The 16,052-nt window shown below is 41.0% G+C and overlaps 1 protein-coding gene across 1 annotated transcript in view; it reads left to right on the plus strand.

The window, feature by feature from the left end:
* LOC145452921 (complement receptor type 1-like) overlaps positions 1–16,052 on the plus strand; it is a 71,755-nt gene that overhangs the window by 18,860 nt on the left and 36,843 nt on the right. Inside the window, exons 7-14 of the mRNA XM_080331054.1 lie at positions 1,694–1,780; positions 4,864–5,128; positions 6,297–6,463; positions 7,126–7,369; positions 10,224–10,405; positions 11,225–11,465; positions 14,693–14,865; positions 15,775–16,012. Of these exons, the coding sequence (XP_080187180.1) occupies positions 1,694–1,780; positions 4,864–5,128; positions 6,297–6,463; positions 7,126–7,369; positions 10,224–10,405; positions 11,225–11,465; positions 14,693–14,865; positions 15,775–16,012 (1,597 nt within the window). The remainder of the gene's footprint in view (positions 1–1,693; positions 1,781–4,863; positions 5,129–6,296; positions 6,464–7,125; positions 7,370–10,223; positions 10,406–11,224; positions 11,466–14,692; positions 14,866–15,774; positions 16,013–16,052) is intronic.

Genomic DNA, 16,052 nt, shown 5'->3' on the forward strand with positions numbered 1-16,052 from the left:
TTTCGAAATAGTCAGTTCCATCTTCTTAACTAACATATAATGAATGATGTCGCTACAAACAGGGTGATTTTCGAAAGTATATCCAGTTGCATTGATAAAATGGCTATATTTCGCCCGATTGATATGGCGATTTCTCTAATAAGATGCATGCAAACATATCCAAAAACAAACATCTTTCTACTTCACAAAATCAAAAGTTTCTTGGAGGTACAGAGCTTCAATATACTATTGAGTAGTATATACATATTGAAATGAACCCTAATATTATTCTGACACGTCGTCAGCAACTAGTAGATAATTGGAAAGAACATGGCATACACGTTTGTTGATATACAATATTCTTATCAATTCTCTACTAGTTGCTAACGATTACCCCGGACGAGTGTCAGGCGAAAATATTCGGGTTTATTCCAATATGAATATACTATTCAAAATCAAAAGTACAGTTTTTTTTCTGAAAGGCGTTAAGTACTTTTAAATTTCGAGGGCAGTATAATAGTCAGAGGTGGCTAAAACAGTCATACTCGGTACTCAAGGAAAGGAGACACCGTAAATTTCTTCTCGGCTACAAATATAAGTAGCGATGTCCAAAAAAAAGTAAGTTTTCTTGGTATAGTGTTGCCTAAAAATTGAAATATGTGAAGTACATGTAAAAAAAACCTTCAGGAATAGTCCTACAAAGTATAAGTATTCTTCCTTAGTGACCACGCCTTCCTGGTCGTTGTGGATGAACATATGCATGGGCGGGGTGTTTGAGCGTCTCTGACAGCCTATCTCACCTGTCAGTCACCAGGAATTGCGCCAGCACTTTTTCCGCTATCAGGCACTCGTTTTAGTGAATAATAAGCATGCTGCGTCACGGCGGCTGGGAGAAATACGCTATCGCACCACCGAAGTATATGTCTTACCTGCGTCCGATCAACGCCCCCACAGTGCGCAATGTCACGATCGTATAATTACAGGTTTAATGAGATACTATTCACGAAACTGCGCGTTCAGTAATCGAGTTGTCAGTGATCAGTAATCATGTACTTTTACTTCTCTGAGTACACTCGTAAACGTTGCCTACTTGCCAAACTTAGTCAAGGAGTAATGAAGATATTCTTGGAGGTACGGAACTTCAATATACAATTGAATAATATATGCATGTTGAAATAAACCGGAATATTTTCGGCTGACACTCGTCAGGGGTAATTGTCAGCAACTCTAGTAGAGAATTGGAAAGAACATTTCATATCAACAATCGCATCACCAAATGTGACGTCAACGATATGAAATTTCGAATAATCGGGGCGAATAGATCGCTTAAGCTCAATGGACCGTTTTAGACGGCATACAAACTCCTTCTGTAGGCACAAACTACGTTGGCGCATGTTGATAAAAGTCGACTCCGAGGCACACAAATGAAAATGTTACGGTCTCTCCCTAGTACTTCTAATTGACATTCTTAAGTTTTCCTGCAAAATTATACCTTGAATTATTTCTTACTTTTCTGCTTACTTCTAAATAGCTACTTGCACTTGAGTAGAAATTTACGATGCTACTTCTACTTCTAACGATGATTACTATGACCACCTCTAGTTGTCATCATGAACACTCTGATTGGCTTTTCGCAAAATACGGCTCTGTTTTATTCGGAAGTATATACGGCCATACGCGCCTTTAACGATTCCCTATTTCTACTTGCACGCAGATTATATCCTTCATGGAGCTTCACGATTGACTTGCGTTAGTGGGAAGAACGGAGCGCAATGGTCCGGTAAAGCGCCCACATGCACGGGTAAGTAAGAGTTTCCTGTCTCGATTTGAGGGTCTTACACTGGCAGTTTGTATGAATATTATGATTTCGTAGTCGGGAGGAGTCGTAGCAGGCTTTCGACTGCTCACGAAAGCGAATTCGTGGCGATTGCTTGATATTGCTATCATGGATTTCACACTTTCAAAAATATAATGTAATATAGTAATAACAAAACAGACTAGCGTATTGGTAAGAATGTTTTGTCGATGTGCCTTTCAATGAAGAGTGAGTGCATGGTACGTCTGTATGTTATACCTCTTTCGAATGCACTGTTCGACAGTCCTAAATATGACCTGGTGCACCGAGATCTTCACTTTTTGCTAAACGTGTATCGTAATTCATAAGGAATTGGTGTTGAAATCTGACCAGTCCGATGTGATTTATTCGTCACAGTGTCGAATATAAAATATGAGGCAGAACGTATACTGTGTCAATGCATGGATGAAAAATAGACATGTTAACCGGATTTACACCACAACGTCGGGTACCAATCGGGTCATCCGCACTTTCTGGTACCAAACTTGACTTTTACACCTATTCCATTTTTCGAACAACATTCAAATGCACCAATCCTCCTGGATATATATGCCAGGGGTGTAGTGGATTATGTCTTTCCTAGGGATATACATGAGAACATAACCCACCCACCCTCCACATATTCCAAATATAGTACTCCAAGCAGGCGCACAGAGGCGTTACACGTAAACAGAACCCTACACCCTTTAACAGGTATCCGTATTCCACATAGCAAGTGGTGTGTTTGACATTTCAATGTATGTGAAACCTTGCGCTATGGTGAAAATTGTTGAAATACATTATCATCATTTACATTATATAATCTGATTTATATTATGAATATTGCAGTCATCGTAGAAATAAGTTTTCTGAAATCATCCATCATTTCAATTTGTCATGTCATGAAACCGCATGACGTTGCAAAATCATTCGTAGTCTCGTATAGGCAGAGCGGTTGTAACAGACGTAACATTTTTCGAAAATTTACATCTTCCCCGTGCATTACATTTTCCCTTCCGGGCTAAGTAGAATCGATATGCATATTTCTCCGATCCGATTGCCAAACTATTGGCATTCACGCGCTGATCTGTGGAATATTCATTAACACTACTACGGTTCTTCGTGGGTGATATTAAGACCAACTGCATCAAAAACAAAAACATCTTGGCGGCCATTCAAAATCTTAGTCCTAATTAATACAACAAATCTCGTGTCAACGTACTTCTCTTGGCTTCTTTACACTGAAAACAACGTCGACGTGTTGCCAAGTGACAACGTACGTCACGACTATAACAATAGAAGCGCGGCGTTGCCAATTTTACATTTGATTAATGTACGCATTTTCACCATCACGACACGTTTCCTGCATCCCTTGCAATCTTTCGATGGCATACGTAGTTTTGCAAGATATCTCGCATTGAAATTAATGTTTTGATTAGAGTTGAAGTTAGTCGAAACTTGTAATTTTCCCCAGATCATTAATCTACCAAATTTTCCTTGCAAAAATTACAATATTGTGATGCAATCCTGTTTCGAAACGACTACGCAAAGTCAATTAATCAAATTGAAGGCTTTACGTTAGAGGAAATATGTAGGGGAATTCGTTATGGCTTGACTATTAGACGCACCTATGACTACTGTGTTAGTGTGTGTAAAAGTATATATGGGTGCAGTGTTTTGTATATATAAAGAGGTATAATACCGATTAGGCTTTATATTTATGAGTATGATATTGTATCTATATTTATGTAAATATAAATTTATTTTTCGTTATGAAGTAAAGGGATTTTGGAGTAGGCTACATAAATCAGAATGTTAACGCTGAATTATATAAGGCGATTCTATTTTTCACGTGTTGAGTCCCTTCATCTTAAATGGTATGCACCAGTCTGGTACAGTTTAGCTTATGATACTGGCCCATTGTCTTATATTCCCCGTGAACTGACCTGCTCAAATACTCCAATGCACTGTCCCAGTTAGTCATAGTATTTGTATTTGTTGAAGGCCTTGATATCAAAATACTCTCCAATACAACTAACCTGAAGGTATAACTGCAATCGTAGCGAAAAAGGTGTGCATTTGCACCCGTGTACCACTCGCTATATACGGGTGTGAATACACACCCGTGGTTCACCAAACCAGAGCCTTCCCCAGACTCACACCACGGTATAAACCAAACACAACATTTTAATCGAAATGATGCTTGCATATAGGGACGTATATAGGAAGGTAGGCACGTATAGAAACGATTTTTGATTTTCCGCCTAATTCGGACAAAGTTGTTTCCTCGCCTAATTCGGACAAAAGTGAGCTAAACCAAACTGTCATAATTGAGTGGCGTCGACTGCATATGCCGATATGCACTATGTAGTTTTTGCACTTGAAAAGCGTGATATTAGTTTTCTTTCAATTTTGAATGAATCGCTATTAGGTACGGTTACCATACGTCCCCTTTAGGAGGATTTGTCCTCCTTTTACAAGAAATAGAGAATTAGTATCATTATCAGTATCGGTTTATTAATATTTTCATCATTTCAAAACACCACAAAACTGCGATACAATGAAAAGGTAGCGAGGTGTCGAAACGACTTGGAGTAGTCTTTGAAATCAGACACCCACCTCCGAGGACGCCCAAATGCCATCCTTTTTGGCAATTCGTCCTCCTTTATAGCTTTGACAGCCAGGCAATTGTACACGGACGGCAAAAAATGCCATAGAGGTGACGCGAAATCTGGATTTCGATGTCGGTGACGGCAATGTTTACTAAAACAAACGGTGACGCCATCCGATTTATGTGGGATAGGATCTTTCGGGAGTCGGGTTAGAATTTCTTTTTATTTTTTAGTCAGCCCAATATTATTTCCCGCAAAAAATTGCCGTTTTCTGGTCCGCCAATACATCTTTTGTGACAAGTCAAGTGTCCTCTTTTTCAGATCTCAAAATAACTCTACCATTAACTCCAACTCTACTATTATGGCACTCATTGCTGCAAGCGTGGACTTAGGAAATTATACTTCACCGATATTTATACCCTGCCTACCACATTTCAGCTAAAACATCACTGGTGTCGATAAACCCACGCGCCTGCCCGCCCGTCGAATACGACAGCACCGTTCTAACTATGCAATGCAGCGACGGCTCCAACTTCCGTAGCGTGTGTACGTTTCAGTGTAAGCCTGGGTCCTACCTGGTGCACGAGACCACGTACCGCCCTATCGAGTCGAGGCGGACGGTCTGCTGGAGGGGCAAAAGGGAACCGGCCGTGTGGACTAAGCCCCCACCGAAGTGTCTCACCAAGAAATGCCCGATTTTTGTGTGAGTAGATCTACGATCTTATAGGTGGTGGTCAGAAACGAAGTACTTTTTCATTTTTGGGTCACTTTTTCGGTTTTACCTACTTTCACTATACTTACCCAAGTGGATTGTTTTAGACTACATACAATTTCTTAAATTATGGAAAATGACTCGACTCGACTCGACTTGAGTCACTCTGTTTATTGACTCGACTTGTACTCGCGTCATGCTCAAGGAGTCATATGGCTCGAGACTCAGACGGCGGCCAAGACAGGTACTTCATTGTAATTTCTGAGCATAGTAAAGTTACCGTACTGTTGGCATTTCGACTATTAATACTGGTACTTGAAATGCGGCCAGAAACTTTTAAAAGTGAGGAAAATTAGTATATTATGAATGTGAAGCATTCGATATCACCGAGCAGAGCTATAAAGGTGGGTGCAATAATATAGCGTGTTTCTATCTTATTTTCATTGAACTTTGTCTTGAAAATGTACAGAAAAAAGTTACAACCAAATTATGGATTTTTCAAGTAAAATTGAGCTTAGATGCAGGGTAATGATTGATTTTGTGACTGTGAACCGCACCCATCACTATCAGTTAGAACTACTTTTGAAAACTTACTCAAGCAAATGAAGTCCCCTTTTTAGTACGAATATAGCTCGATTTTCTAATAGCCAATGTTAGAACTGCACTTTGATGCGATCTCGCGATATCGATTCAACCATCAACAGACTTGAACAAATAGACTTTTTGATTGGTTGAGGGAAAAATAAGTGCACCGACTACGAAGTCATTTCGTACCATGACTCAAGAGTCTGTTATGTAATTCCACTACTCTTAGGCACGTTCTGGGATCGGATAATAAATTGTCCATTACAAAACAGATGCCTATTTGATCTTCGGCCCCTTTGAGACATGTTCGATGGTCGTCATACCTGGTGCACTTGACATAGCAGTATACGACCGATTTCCTACTAGTGCTACAGGTTTCATATAGTCTATCAACATGGCACCCAATACGGTGCAGGTGTCTGTTTGGTTCGCAATGGCCTGTTTGGAGTCTGAAGAGGGTTGTACTATATTGTTGATCCAGCTTATTCATTTCCTTGATGATTTCTTTGTCTTCGGTGAATGGAATGTTTTTCTTCTCCATTTCCATCCAGTCATGTATTTTCTTACTGTATAGACGCGAGGGAATCAGCACTGTGTCTTGTACGAACTGGGTCAGAGCCGGATCCATCTGCGTTTTCGAATGCCTGCCCGGGTATTACCGCGTCGGGCCGAGGATACTCGAATGTATGGATCGCAATGAATTGGGCATCGGTTGGAATACCACGACACCAACCTGCGAACGTAAGTCGAGGCCGCTTACGTGTCATATTCTGAAATCAGGAAATTTCAAAATAGGTAGTAGAAGGTGTTTCGCCGCGATGCAAAAAGCCACGTATGTATACGGTGGTCCTCCACCTTTTTCGTACCGCGCACCAACAAATTTACGAAAAACTCGACTTTATACTCCAAATGTATATAGGAGTACTAACTTTGGTGGATTAGCAAATAAGTCGACCCTGACATTTCGTAACAAATGCGACTCACGATCAAATCCGGCCCACGATTAGCCCCAGATTATTATTAACACACAACAACAAGGAAAAAATTAATGTGATGGTTGCAATCGTTTGTTCTCCACAAGCAGATATAGGCAGGGTGCAACTAGGGTTGCATTTAAAACAAATGGTTGTTTAAAACACTTTGTTTAAAACATGTTTGTTTTAAATTGATTTTTGTTTTAAACACAACCCTTATGGTGTGCAACTGAGTCGAATGACGCATAAAGTATCTAACTATGCATTCGATGAAGACATATCTTACATTAGAAAAAATTACGTTAACGATTTGTGAAAACTGTAATTTTACTTGAAAACGTAGTATAGGAAGCTATAAGAATTTGACCTGTGCAAAATATTTATTGTTATATTTAATGTCGTGGTATACATTGTCTTCTTTTCGTACAGCACGACAATGCGCCAAGCTCAATTTCGCATCTGCGATCATAAACACGCAATGCAACGACAGCCTGTCGTTCCGAAGCCAGTGCGGGTTTTCGTGCGCTCCCGGATACTACCTGACCAGATCAGACGACGCCGAACCCTTGCCGCAAAACAACGCCATATCGCGCTGCGTGGTGTCACGGAAAGACAAGATGCTTTGGAGACCGCGCGCGCCGACTTGTAGGAAGAAAAAGTGTCGGGACATTCTGTAAGTCGAAATTTACGGTAATGGTACTATGTGAATGTCGTAACTGGTCAGTAACGGAGTGCCTCTGCTTTTTCAGGGTAGCCTACTTGGGTATATATTGCCTATTCACGCACTGTTTACTCAAATGGTCATGGTCATGTTTTTTTGGCATTCCCACTTCTGCTCAACAGTTTATGAACTGAAGCTATACTTACTTTTCATTGTATTTTGAAAAGTAGGTTTTCATCACATTGAAGTGTGTAATCGTAAGAGCCCCGTGAAACAGTCGCCATAGCAACCGCTGAATATATATTCGAAGATTGGACGTATTGGTAATGTTAGTCATTTTGCGACCAAAGACGCGTCTTGTAATCTCGAAAATATACTATAGCCATACGGCCACCCGATCACATTACTCTTGAAGCTACGTATTTAAGGACTTTTCACCACGTTCCTATTCTACTTGCACTTAAAGTTGTTTTGACCCGTCTTAGAAATATCCGCTTCTACTTGCATAGATGCCGACCGAATAGTAATCTCTGATCGTCTCAATAGGGATATTTTAATCCGTGATCCGAACATCATGTCCGGGGTATGGTTATACGGACTGCGTTGCTACTCGGACATCATGTTCGAAGTATGTGGGTATGTTCGGACTATGTTAACACTCTGACATCTTGTCTGGGGCGTGTTCGGACTGCGTTGCTACTCCGACATCATTTTCAAAGTATTCGAAGTATGTGGGAATGTTCGGACTATGTTGCCACTCGGGCATCATGTCTGGGGTATGTTCGGATTGTGTTACTATTCGGACATCATTTTTGTGGTGTGTTCCGACTATGTCGTCACTCGAACATCATGTCTGGGGTATGTTCGGGGCATCAGATACCCGATTAACTTTCTGAGACACCTCACTATGCGGTTCAAGTTTAGCCGATTAGAAATATCCTATTAGTGGCTTATCGTCATCTGTGCAACGGAAGCAAGTTGATTACTGAGATTTAATCGGCGATCACGGATTGATCGGCATCTGGGCGTTACTTCTACTTCTGCAAATCTGACTAATTCCACCACCTCTGCTGCAATGTCATCTCGACGTTGGCAACTGCACCTGGTCTACTCATTAAAATATGAGCTTCTGACGTGTTTGTGACGTGTTATGAGTCGGGTCCAGGATTTTCAGCGATTGTTTGCCAAACGTAACTGTAATGACGTTTATATACCACGGGAGTTTTACAATCTCGATATTATGAGAAACCCGGCGACGCTCTGCCAAATTCTTGTTTATTATCAACGTTGTCACGGTATTGTAAGGTCCTCTACTACTTGAGTAGCAACGCTAGGGTTACCATTAGGGATGGTGTGAACGTGAGGTTCGCGTTCGCGTTCTGTGTGTGAACCTCGGAAATTTAGAGGTTCACGTTCACAAACGAACCTTGGTAGGTTCTGCACTGTGAACCTTTTTCGTATATTACAATTTTCACTTCATTATAACATCTTTGGTTGAAATTTATTGCATTTCAACTGCGGGCCACTCTATGCATGGCGCTGGTAGTATAAAAAAAATCAACACTAAACGAGCATGCACCTTGATAATCTCAAAAATTTTACCTGCTTTGTTACGAAATTTTGCTCGAAATGTTCAGCTTTCCGTTTGTGAATATTTATTGACTCTCTGCTGTGAGCTTGACCCGCAATCACGCAACATGAAGAGGGAAACACACTGCATGTAGGTAGTCAGCGAATGATGCTCATTCAACCAATCAATGAAATTGATGTCGTTGTCTGATGTAAAACATCGAGCAGGCGTACGGGGTCAATCTCGATTGTTTATTGTATCATAAAAAAACTAATCTGTGCGATTGGGGCGTTGGCTACTGCAGTATAACTTGTCGAAGTAATGTCGGTAGTAATTACAGAAACCCGTTTTACACTCTGCTCAATATCAACGTAGCAATACTCCCACGCCGAATACATTGTTCGGTCTACGCTAGACCGTTAAGGCGTAAGTTTATATATTCACTTGCAAGTATCCTCGTCGAAATTGTCGGCAAAGAGACGGAAGTTAATGATTTTATCCGATTATTATATCATTTGGTTTCCCCAGTTGATATATTTGGCGACGTTTAATGCGTCAATATGTACTTCAGCATCGTGGCATTATGTGACATGAGTCGTCGCTAGGTATCGTGTACATTAATATTGAATATGACTTCACTGAAATGTAGGGTTGGAATTAGCAATATGACGTCACGCGACGGCATGAGGTTCACGTTCGCGTTCACACCATCCCTAGTTACGATACGTCCTTCTTTAGGAAGATTTGGTCTTCTTTTTCAAGAAATCGAAAATATCCTCTCGGAACGCTCAAATGTTCTCCTTTTTGGCGATTCCTCTTCCTTTATAGCTTTGACAGCCAGGTGATTGTACTGTACAGGCACAACTAAATACACTATAAATGACGTGAAATCTGTATTTCGACGGCAAGGTTGACCACAAAACGGTCTACCCCAAACTATAACTATAATTTATGTTAGAGCGAGCCTTTCGGGAGTCGACTTAGAAAAATGACCTTTTATTTAGTCAAGACAACAGTAGTTCCCGTGAAAATTTTCAAATTAACCATTTTCTCTTCTGATATTATAACTTTTGTCCTCTTTTCCGGACCTCAAAATATGGTAACCCTAAGCAACTCTGACTATTTTGACCGCCCATGCTGTCACCCTGGTTGAATTTATTCCGCTGGTTATTTACTGACTACCATCGCATAGTCTTCTTGTAAGGGGGTTCCTAACGTAAGGCTCTCTATTGTAGTGTCAATCGCATGCAGACCAATTCCGTGACATGTTCCATCCTCCTTTTTCTCCCTCGTAAGATTCATCGACGATGGCTACGTGCAGTGCACGGACGGCAGCAACTACCTGTCGCGGTGCTCGTTTTACTGCAACGACGCGTATTTGCTGAGCGGTACGAGCGTTCTGATATGCGACGATGGCGACAGCGACGGGGACAACTCGAAGCACGGTGTCTGGGACGGGACGATACCGTGGTGTCGACGTAAGGCGCTTTGCTGTTCTGTTGCGAATGTTAATTTTGACGGTTTACTTTCCGTTTTGGAAACTTTTTCGTGTTTTCGAATGCGAAATTAACTATAGAAATCCGGTCCTTCTTTTTTGGATCATGCATACTATTTTTAGTCTTTCGCAAAATTTCTGTCCAGTATCCATGTCAGAGGCCATTAACCGGTGTAAAATTAGTAGCGCGCGAAACCGTATAGTACTACGCAGCACTGTAATTTCGTGGGTGTGTAATAGGTGTATTTACGAAGTTCCCAAACTAGCGTATGGTGAAAATCAGGCCGTAAGCGCGTTCTCGTGACAAATGTAGCTTTTGGACCCATTCCGATGGATGAAAACGAATCTAATACACGGAATGAGATTAATTTGGTGGTGAACGCGGCTTTTTTCACGCGTGCCTCCATTTTCCGCCTACTTTACGTGCAAAATTACTTACTTTAAAATTTGGATAATTTGCTAAATAAGTACTGTACAGATATTGTCAATTGTTACGTCCACGCGTCACGGAAATTGATACTTCTAGTTGTACACGAGTAAGAATTTGTTTCGTTACGCCTATTCCGACTTCAGTCTTAACGCATATAGACTACTACTTTAACCCTCTTTGATGGCCACAGCAGCGTACCTTATTAGTGTCCAATTGTACAAATATACAATGGTCAATGTACATGTCCTAAGGCTGATAAAGTCGGTAATTCGACTTCTATTTATGAAACTGTAAACAAAATCCTTTCTTTTCGACTGCGAGCAAAACCTTCATTAGCGACCGACATCAACCACTATTGTGTCCATTTTTCAGCGAAAATCTGCTCCCCGCCCATATACAACAGCGACAACATCGGCCTCTCGTGTAGCGACGGCTTCTCGTACGGATCCACGTGCAATTTCAGCTGCCAGGTCGGCTTCTACATGACCGAAAACGACGGCGAGACCTTCCTACCTAGCGGACTGTCGACCATTGAATGTATCATTAACGAGAAGCGACTGGCTTGGTCCGGCGAAGCACCGATCTGTCATTTGAAAACATGCGGAGCGATTGAGTAAGTGTTTTCATACTTATATCACTTCTGTATATGATAAATATCGCAAATGGTAGCCTAATATTGGAATTCAGGGATATCTACAGAAGTGGTTCTTAATCTGGTGAGACCTTACGTTAATCTGCTAGGGCTTTCAAGTTCACTGCATCATTTAGTGCGAGTCAATACATGGCCCGTGTAGCCCAGTTGTGAAGACAATCCTTCCCTATCATAAAACGGGTGCCCACCATCCTTCCTTGTATTACGGAATGCGGCTTTATGCCACAATATGGCTCGTCTAACATTCCATTTCTCTACAAAGCTCTAACATTGTGTACGGGCAACAAACAGATCTCATTTCTACATCGCCTATAATATAAGCCCAAGCGGGTGTCTGATTTTAAATCCGACTTCAAGCGTTTCGACGTTTTCCCATCTTTTCATTGTATTGCTATCTAGTGGTGTTGGCATCGTATAAAACTGTTAATAATAATAAAAAAAAAACTGGACCGTATCTAAGACGCAGATACATTTTACCATGCTATAGTCATGCATTGCTGTTCAATGCGTCGAATCGCTAGATATCATTGGTTAGCGGTCGTTTTTAAGGATGCGTGGGTCCGTGAGCTTGTAAATTTCCTGCTAGGAGTCCGTGACTAGACAGAAGTGAAGAACCATTGACATAATTGGTACTCATTGCGCTCAATAAATCAAAGTCGTGGTTTGAAAATGGGAGAAATTCACGTTATATTCATCACTGTCAGTCAGTGTTTCCTTTGTTATATATCACCAGGCCGTGTTATTTTTGGCATATGCCAAAACTGCCAAAAATAACTTATTTTTGGCATTTTTCGATTTTTATTTTTGGCAGTTTTGGCATCGTCCTCTAAATAGATAGTTTCAGCCTCGAATTAGTCACAAAAACGCTGTATTTGGGCTAGTTTGTCAAAAGACACCACAAAATGTGCAGCATCCACGTATAATCAGTGCCAACAAACAATAAGAAGAAGAAAAAACCTAACGATTTCAGAGGTTAATAATATCAAACGAAACCACAAAATGTGCAGTATCCATCGGAATCGGTGCCAATAAGCAAAAAAAAAGAAAGAAAAGCCTAAAAACACGCTCAACAGCTGATTGTTACAGCTGTTGAATAGACTTAACTCGTTTGCACTGTAACAATGCTTCCAAACTCAGGTCAGCTAAGTTTCTGCTAAATTCATTTCTCGCCCAGCGAATCTGGGAAATATCGGCTTCAACGGTAGCCGTTGAGGGAAAGTGTGTTGCCAGTCATCCACAAAAGGTTTTCAGAGCTTCCATGCATCATGAGAAGAGATCACTTCGCCAGTGCCATCGATCTCATCTCGGAAAGAATTTTATTCCCGATCCTTTTCCAGGAGTTTCCTGTGTTGTCTCTCAACACATTCTACTTAGTAGCCCGACTATCATTTCTCCTTCAGTCTACCGATATATTTTCGGAGGACTTTTGTCACTTCAGGTGGCTTTAATATTACCAACTCGCATGGAAGAGTCCTGGGAAGGTTAGCTTAAGAACATTGACGCAACAAGACTGTCTGGCAAAACGAGACTATGCAGCTCAGAAATATCCAGATAGTTTGTTGCGTCACAATATTCAACTCGATCACAATGTAAAAATCGTGGTTAATTTTCGGGGTTCCAGTTCCATGAGCAGAATATAATTTATATTTTAATAATCAGTACTGCGGCAGCTTCTCATTGATACCCGTTTTATCAAATTTAGCGCTCGACAAGCCGGTCAAAAATGGTCGTAAAATTGCCTTTGGACAAATGAAAAGTATGACGTAAATCAAATGCAGTCAGCCGTTCAATCTCGCTGTGCCCACACTATTTAGGACACCATGCTTTCACCCCTAATGGGTGGGCTGGACCCAGATTAAGAAACCTGCCTTTCACAAACGCTCTTCTCGCTTGTAACGCGGTCCTGTTAACACAACACCATGAACGAAATACACTATTTGGCAGGCCGTGTTATTTTTGGCATATGCCAAAAATTGCTTATTTTTGGCATTTTCAAATTTTTATTTTTGGCAGTTTTGGCATCTGGCTCCTGAAATGCCAAAAATAACACGGCCTGTATATCACTGTCTAACGCTATCAGACTACTGTCGGTTTTCAGTACAATTTTTCTTTCAGGCATATCCAAAGAGTCGTCGTGTGCTAGCATTAAACATGTATGTCTTTTGGTGTAGGCTTTGGCGACGAGACGTTCCCTGTTGCAATTTTCCGGCAAAAATCAAACGTTTTTCGGCGTGAGCAATCGTGTCGATAATACAGTTACAGCAGAAATGCAAATGAGAATATCAAGGCTGGATTCTCTCTTACCGTCGCATTAGTCTCAATATTGTTGTGGTTGTTGTTCGTTTTGTATTCATGGTGCCTTCATGCTGGCATTCTTTGCTATGATTGCTGATTCCTACGGACTTATAGCGAGGCCCACGCTTCACATTCTAATCCAGTGGTGGCTAAGCTGAGGTCTACATGGGTTAATAGGATAGCTCAAGATATCATCATAGAACACTATGATATCATATAGGCACTGCCTAAACTTTTCAGTTGTGGCACACCAGAATATTATGTATAGGCTAGCTTGATGAACACTTACAAGAGAGAGGCGGTGCTACTTTAAAGAGCATATGCTTGTTGGAGTGCCTTCCACTACATATTAATACAGTTATTTTCCAAAATTTCAAAATGTTCACGAAACAGATGATAATCTGTGGCGGCTCACAATTTAGGAATCGTTGCGCTGCAGGCTTATATATGAGTTACCATACGTCCTCCTTTGTCCCCTTTTTTCAGGTTTTTGAAAATGTCCTTCGAGGACGCCTAAATGTCCTCCTTTTTGGCAATTCGTCATTTTTTACAGCTATTAGAGCTAAGATAGTCGATAGATTCGAGTGAAAATGGGCATCAATGACGCTAAATAGGAAATTCGTGGTTCGTACGAAAGTATAGCGACTTGTTTTTAGTCAACCGACCACGAAGTGTGAAATTATTTTTTTCAGGATTTTCTTCCGGTATTCTAACTCTGAAAAATTTAAAACAGCGTCCTCCTTTTCCGATTCCAAAATATGGTATCTGGTAACCCTATTTTATCATACACTGATTGCGCGGATCAGATGGCGAGAAGGAGCCTAGATAAGCCTCCAACATTTTTCCATTGTAGAGTTCGAAGAAACATCATGTAATGCGCGTTTCTTATGCAGCGTACCCGAACACGGATTTACTTCCTGCACGGACGAGAACTACCACGGGTCGCGTTGCGCGTTTCATTGCTCTCCCGGATACCTTCTACGCGGTAGCGAGATCACCACTTGTGAGGAATCGGAGTTGACGGCTCCGGATCCGGTTTGGAGTCACGGAGCGCCGTTTTGTGAAGGTAGGTCGATATGATAGCTATTATAGCTATTAATCGCAAGGTTAGAAGCTCCTGTCACTCATACATTTGAAAATTCTCACGCCATTCTCGTTTCTACGTTCTAATGAATCGGCGTGTCGGCGGATATTTGAGTATGCGACATAATGAAACACGAGTCGGCTGTTAATAATATTTGACTGCATGCATGAGCCATGATCCTAAGAGGTAGAAAAATAGTAGTTGGCAGTCTGTACCCAAATAAAAGTAAAAGCAGAATAAGTCCTTCAATTGCGTCTTAATTACAAGTACAAGCAGCGATTTCCGAGACATGTCAAATCAACTTCAAGTGGAAATGGAAAACGAAAGATATGACAATTACGCGAGTGAGTAGTTTTGAAAAGTAGATTTGGTTGGTTGGATTCATCTTCAGCAATTGTGACGTACGACTAATGACTTTAGAAACAGGTGCAATCTTTTAGAGTACATTCAACTACCTTAGTATATGGGCTATTTTTCGCGTTTGTTGTGACAATTCCACTCGTAAAGGTGAAAAAAGTGGTCTCAAAATACTTTCTGCTCTTCAAAACTCAAAGTGTATAAAGTAAGTAGTTTTGACCAAAAAATTCTTTAGTACAAATGGAAACGGTATAAGTAACAAGACCAAATCAGTAGGCCTAAGTACAAGGATATCTACTAGCACGATAAGAAGTAGAAGTGCATCCTCTGCCTAAAACAAACCCCAGCCTTAACTCTCGTGCGAAATCGTCGTATCATACATTTGGACAGACTCTTGGAGGTACAGAACTTCAGCATATAATTGCCTGATATATTTACATTGAAATAAACCCGAATATATACGGCTGACACTCGACATATTTAAAATTCAATGTACAAAATATTTTGGCCTGTTATCCCCGCTATACATTACAGCGAAAGCCTGCCCGGCGATTCAATACGACTCGCCCACCACCGACATATCGTGCACTGCCGGACAGCTGTACCGAAGCTTGTGTACCTTTCACTGTAAGCAAGGATATTACATGCTTTCCCCTATTCGAGACGAAGTAATCGGAAACGCGGCAAGGCTGTGCTTTTTGAACGATTCCGAAGAGCTGGAATGGAGCGACTCCTCGCCGCGGTGTTTGTCAAAGAATTGTCCGTCGCTGAGGTGAGTAGGATTGTTATGTGTAGAAATGAGTTTTGTGATG

The sequence above is a fragment of the Botryllus schlosseri genome, chromosome 12, assembly GCF_051294905.1.
Source record: "Botryllus schlosseri isolate E-star chromosome 12, Bs_hap1, whole genome shotgun sequence".
NCBI lineage: Eukaryota > Metazoa > Chordata > Ascidiacea > Stolidobranchia > Styelidae > Botryllus > Botryllus schlosseri.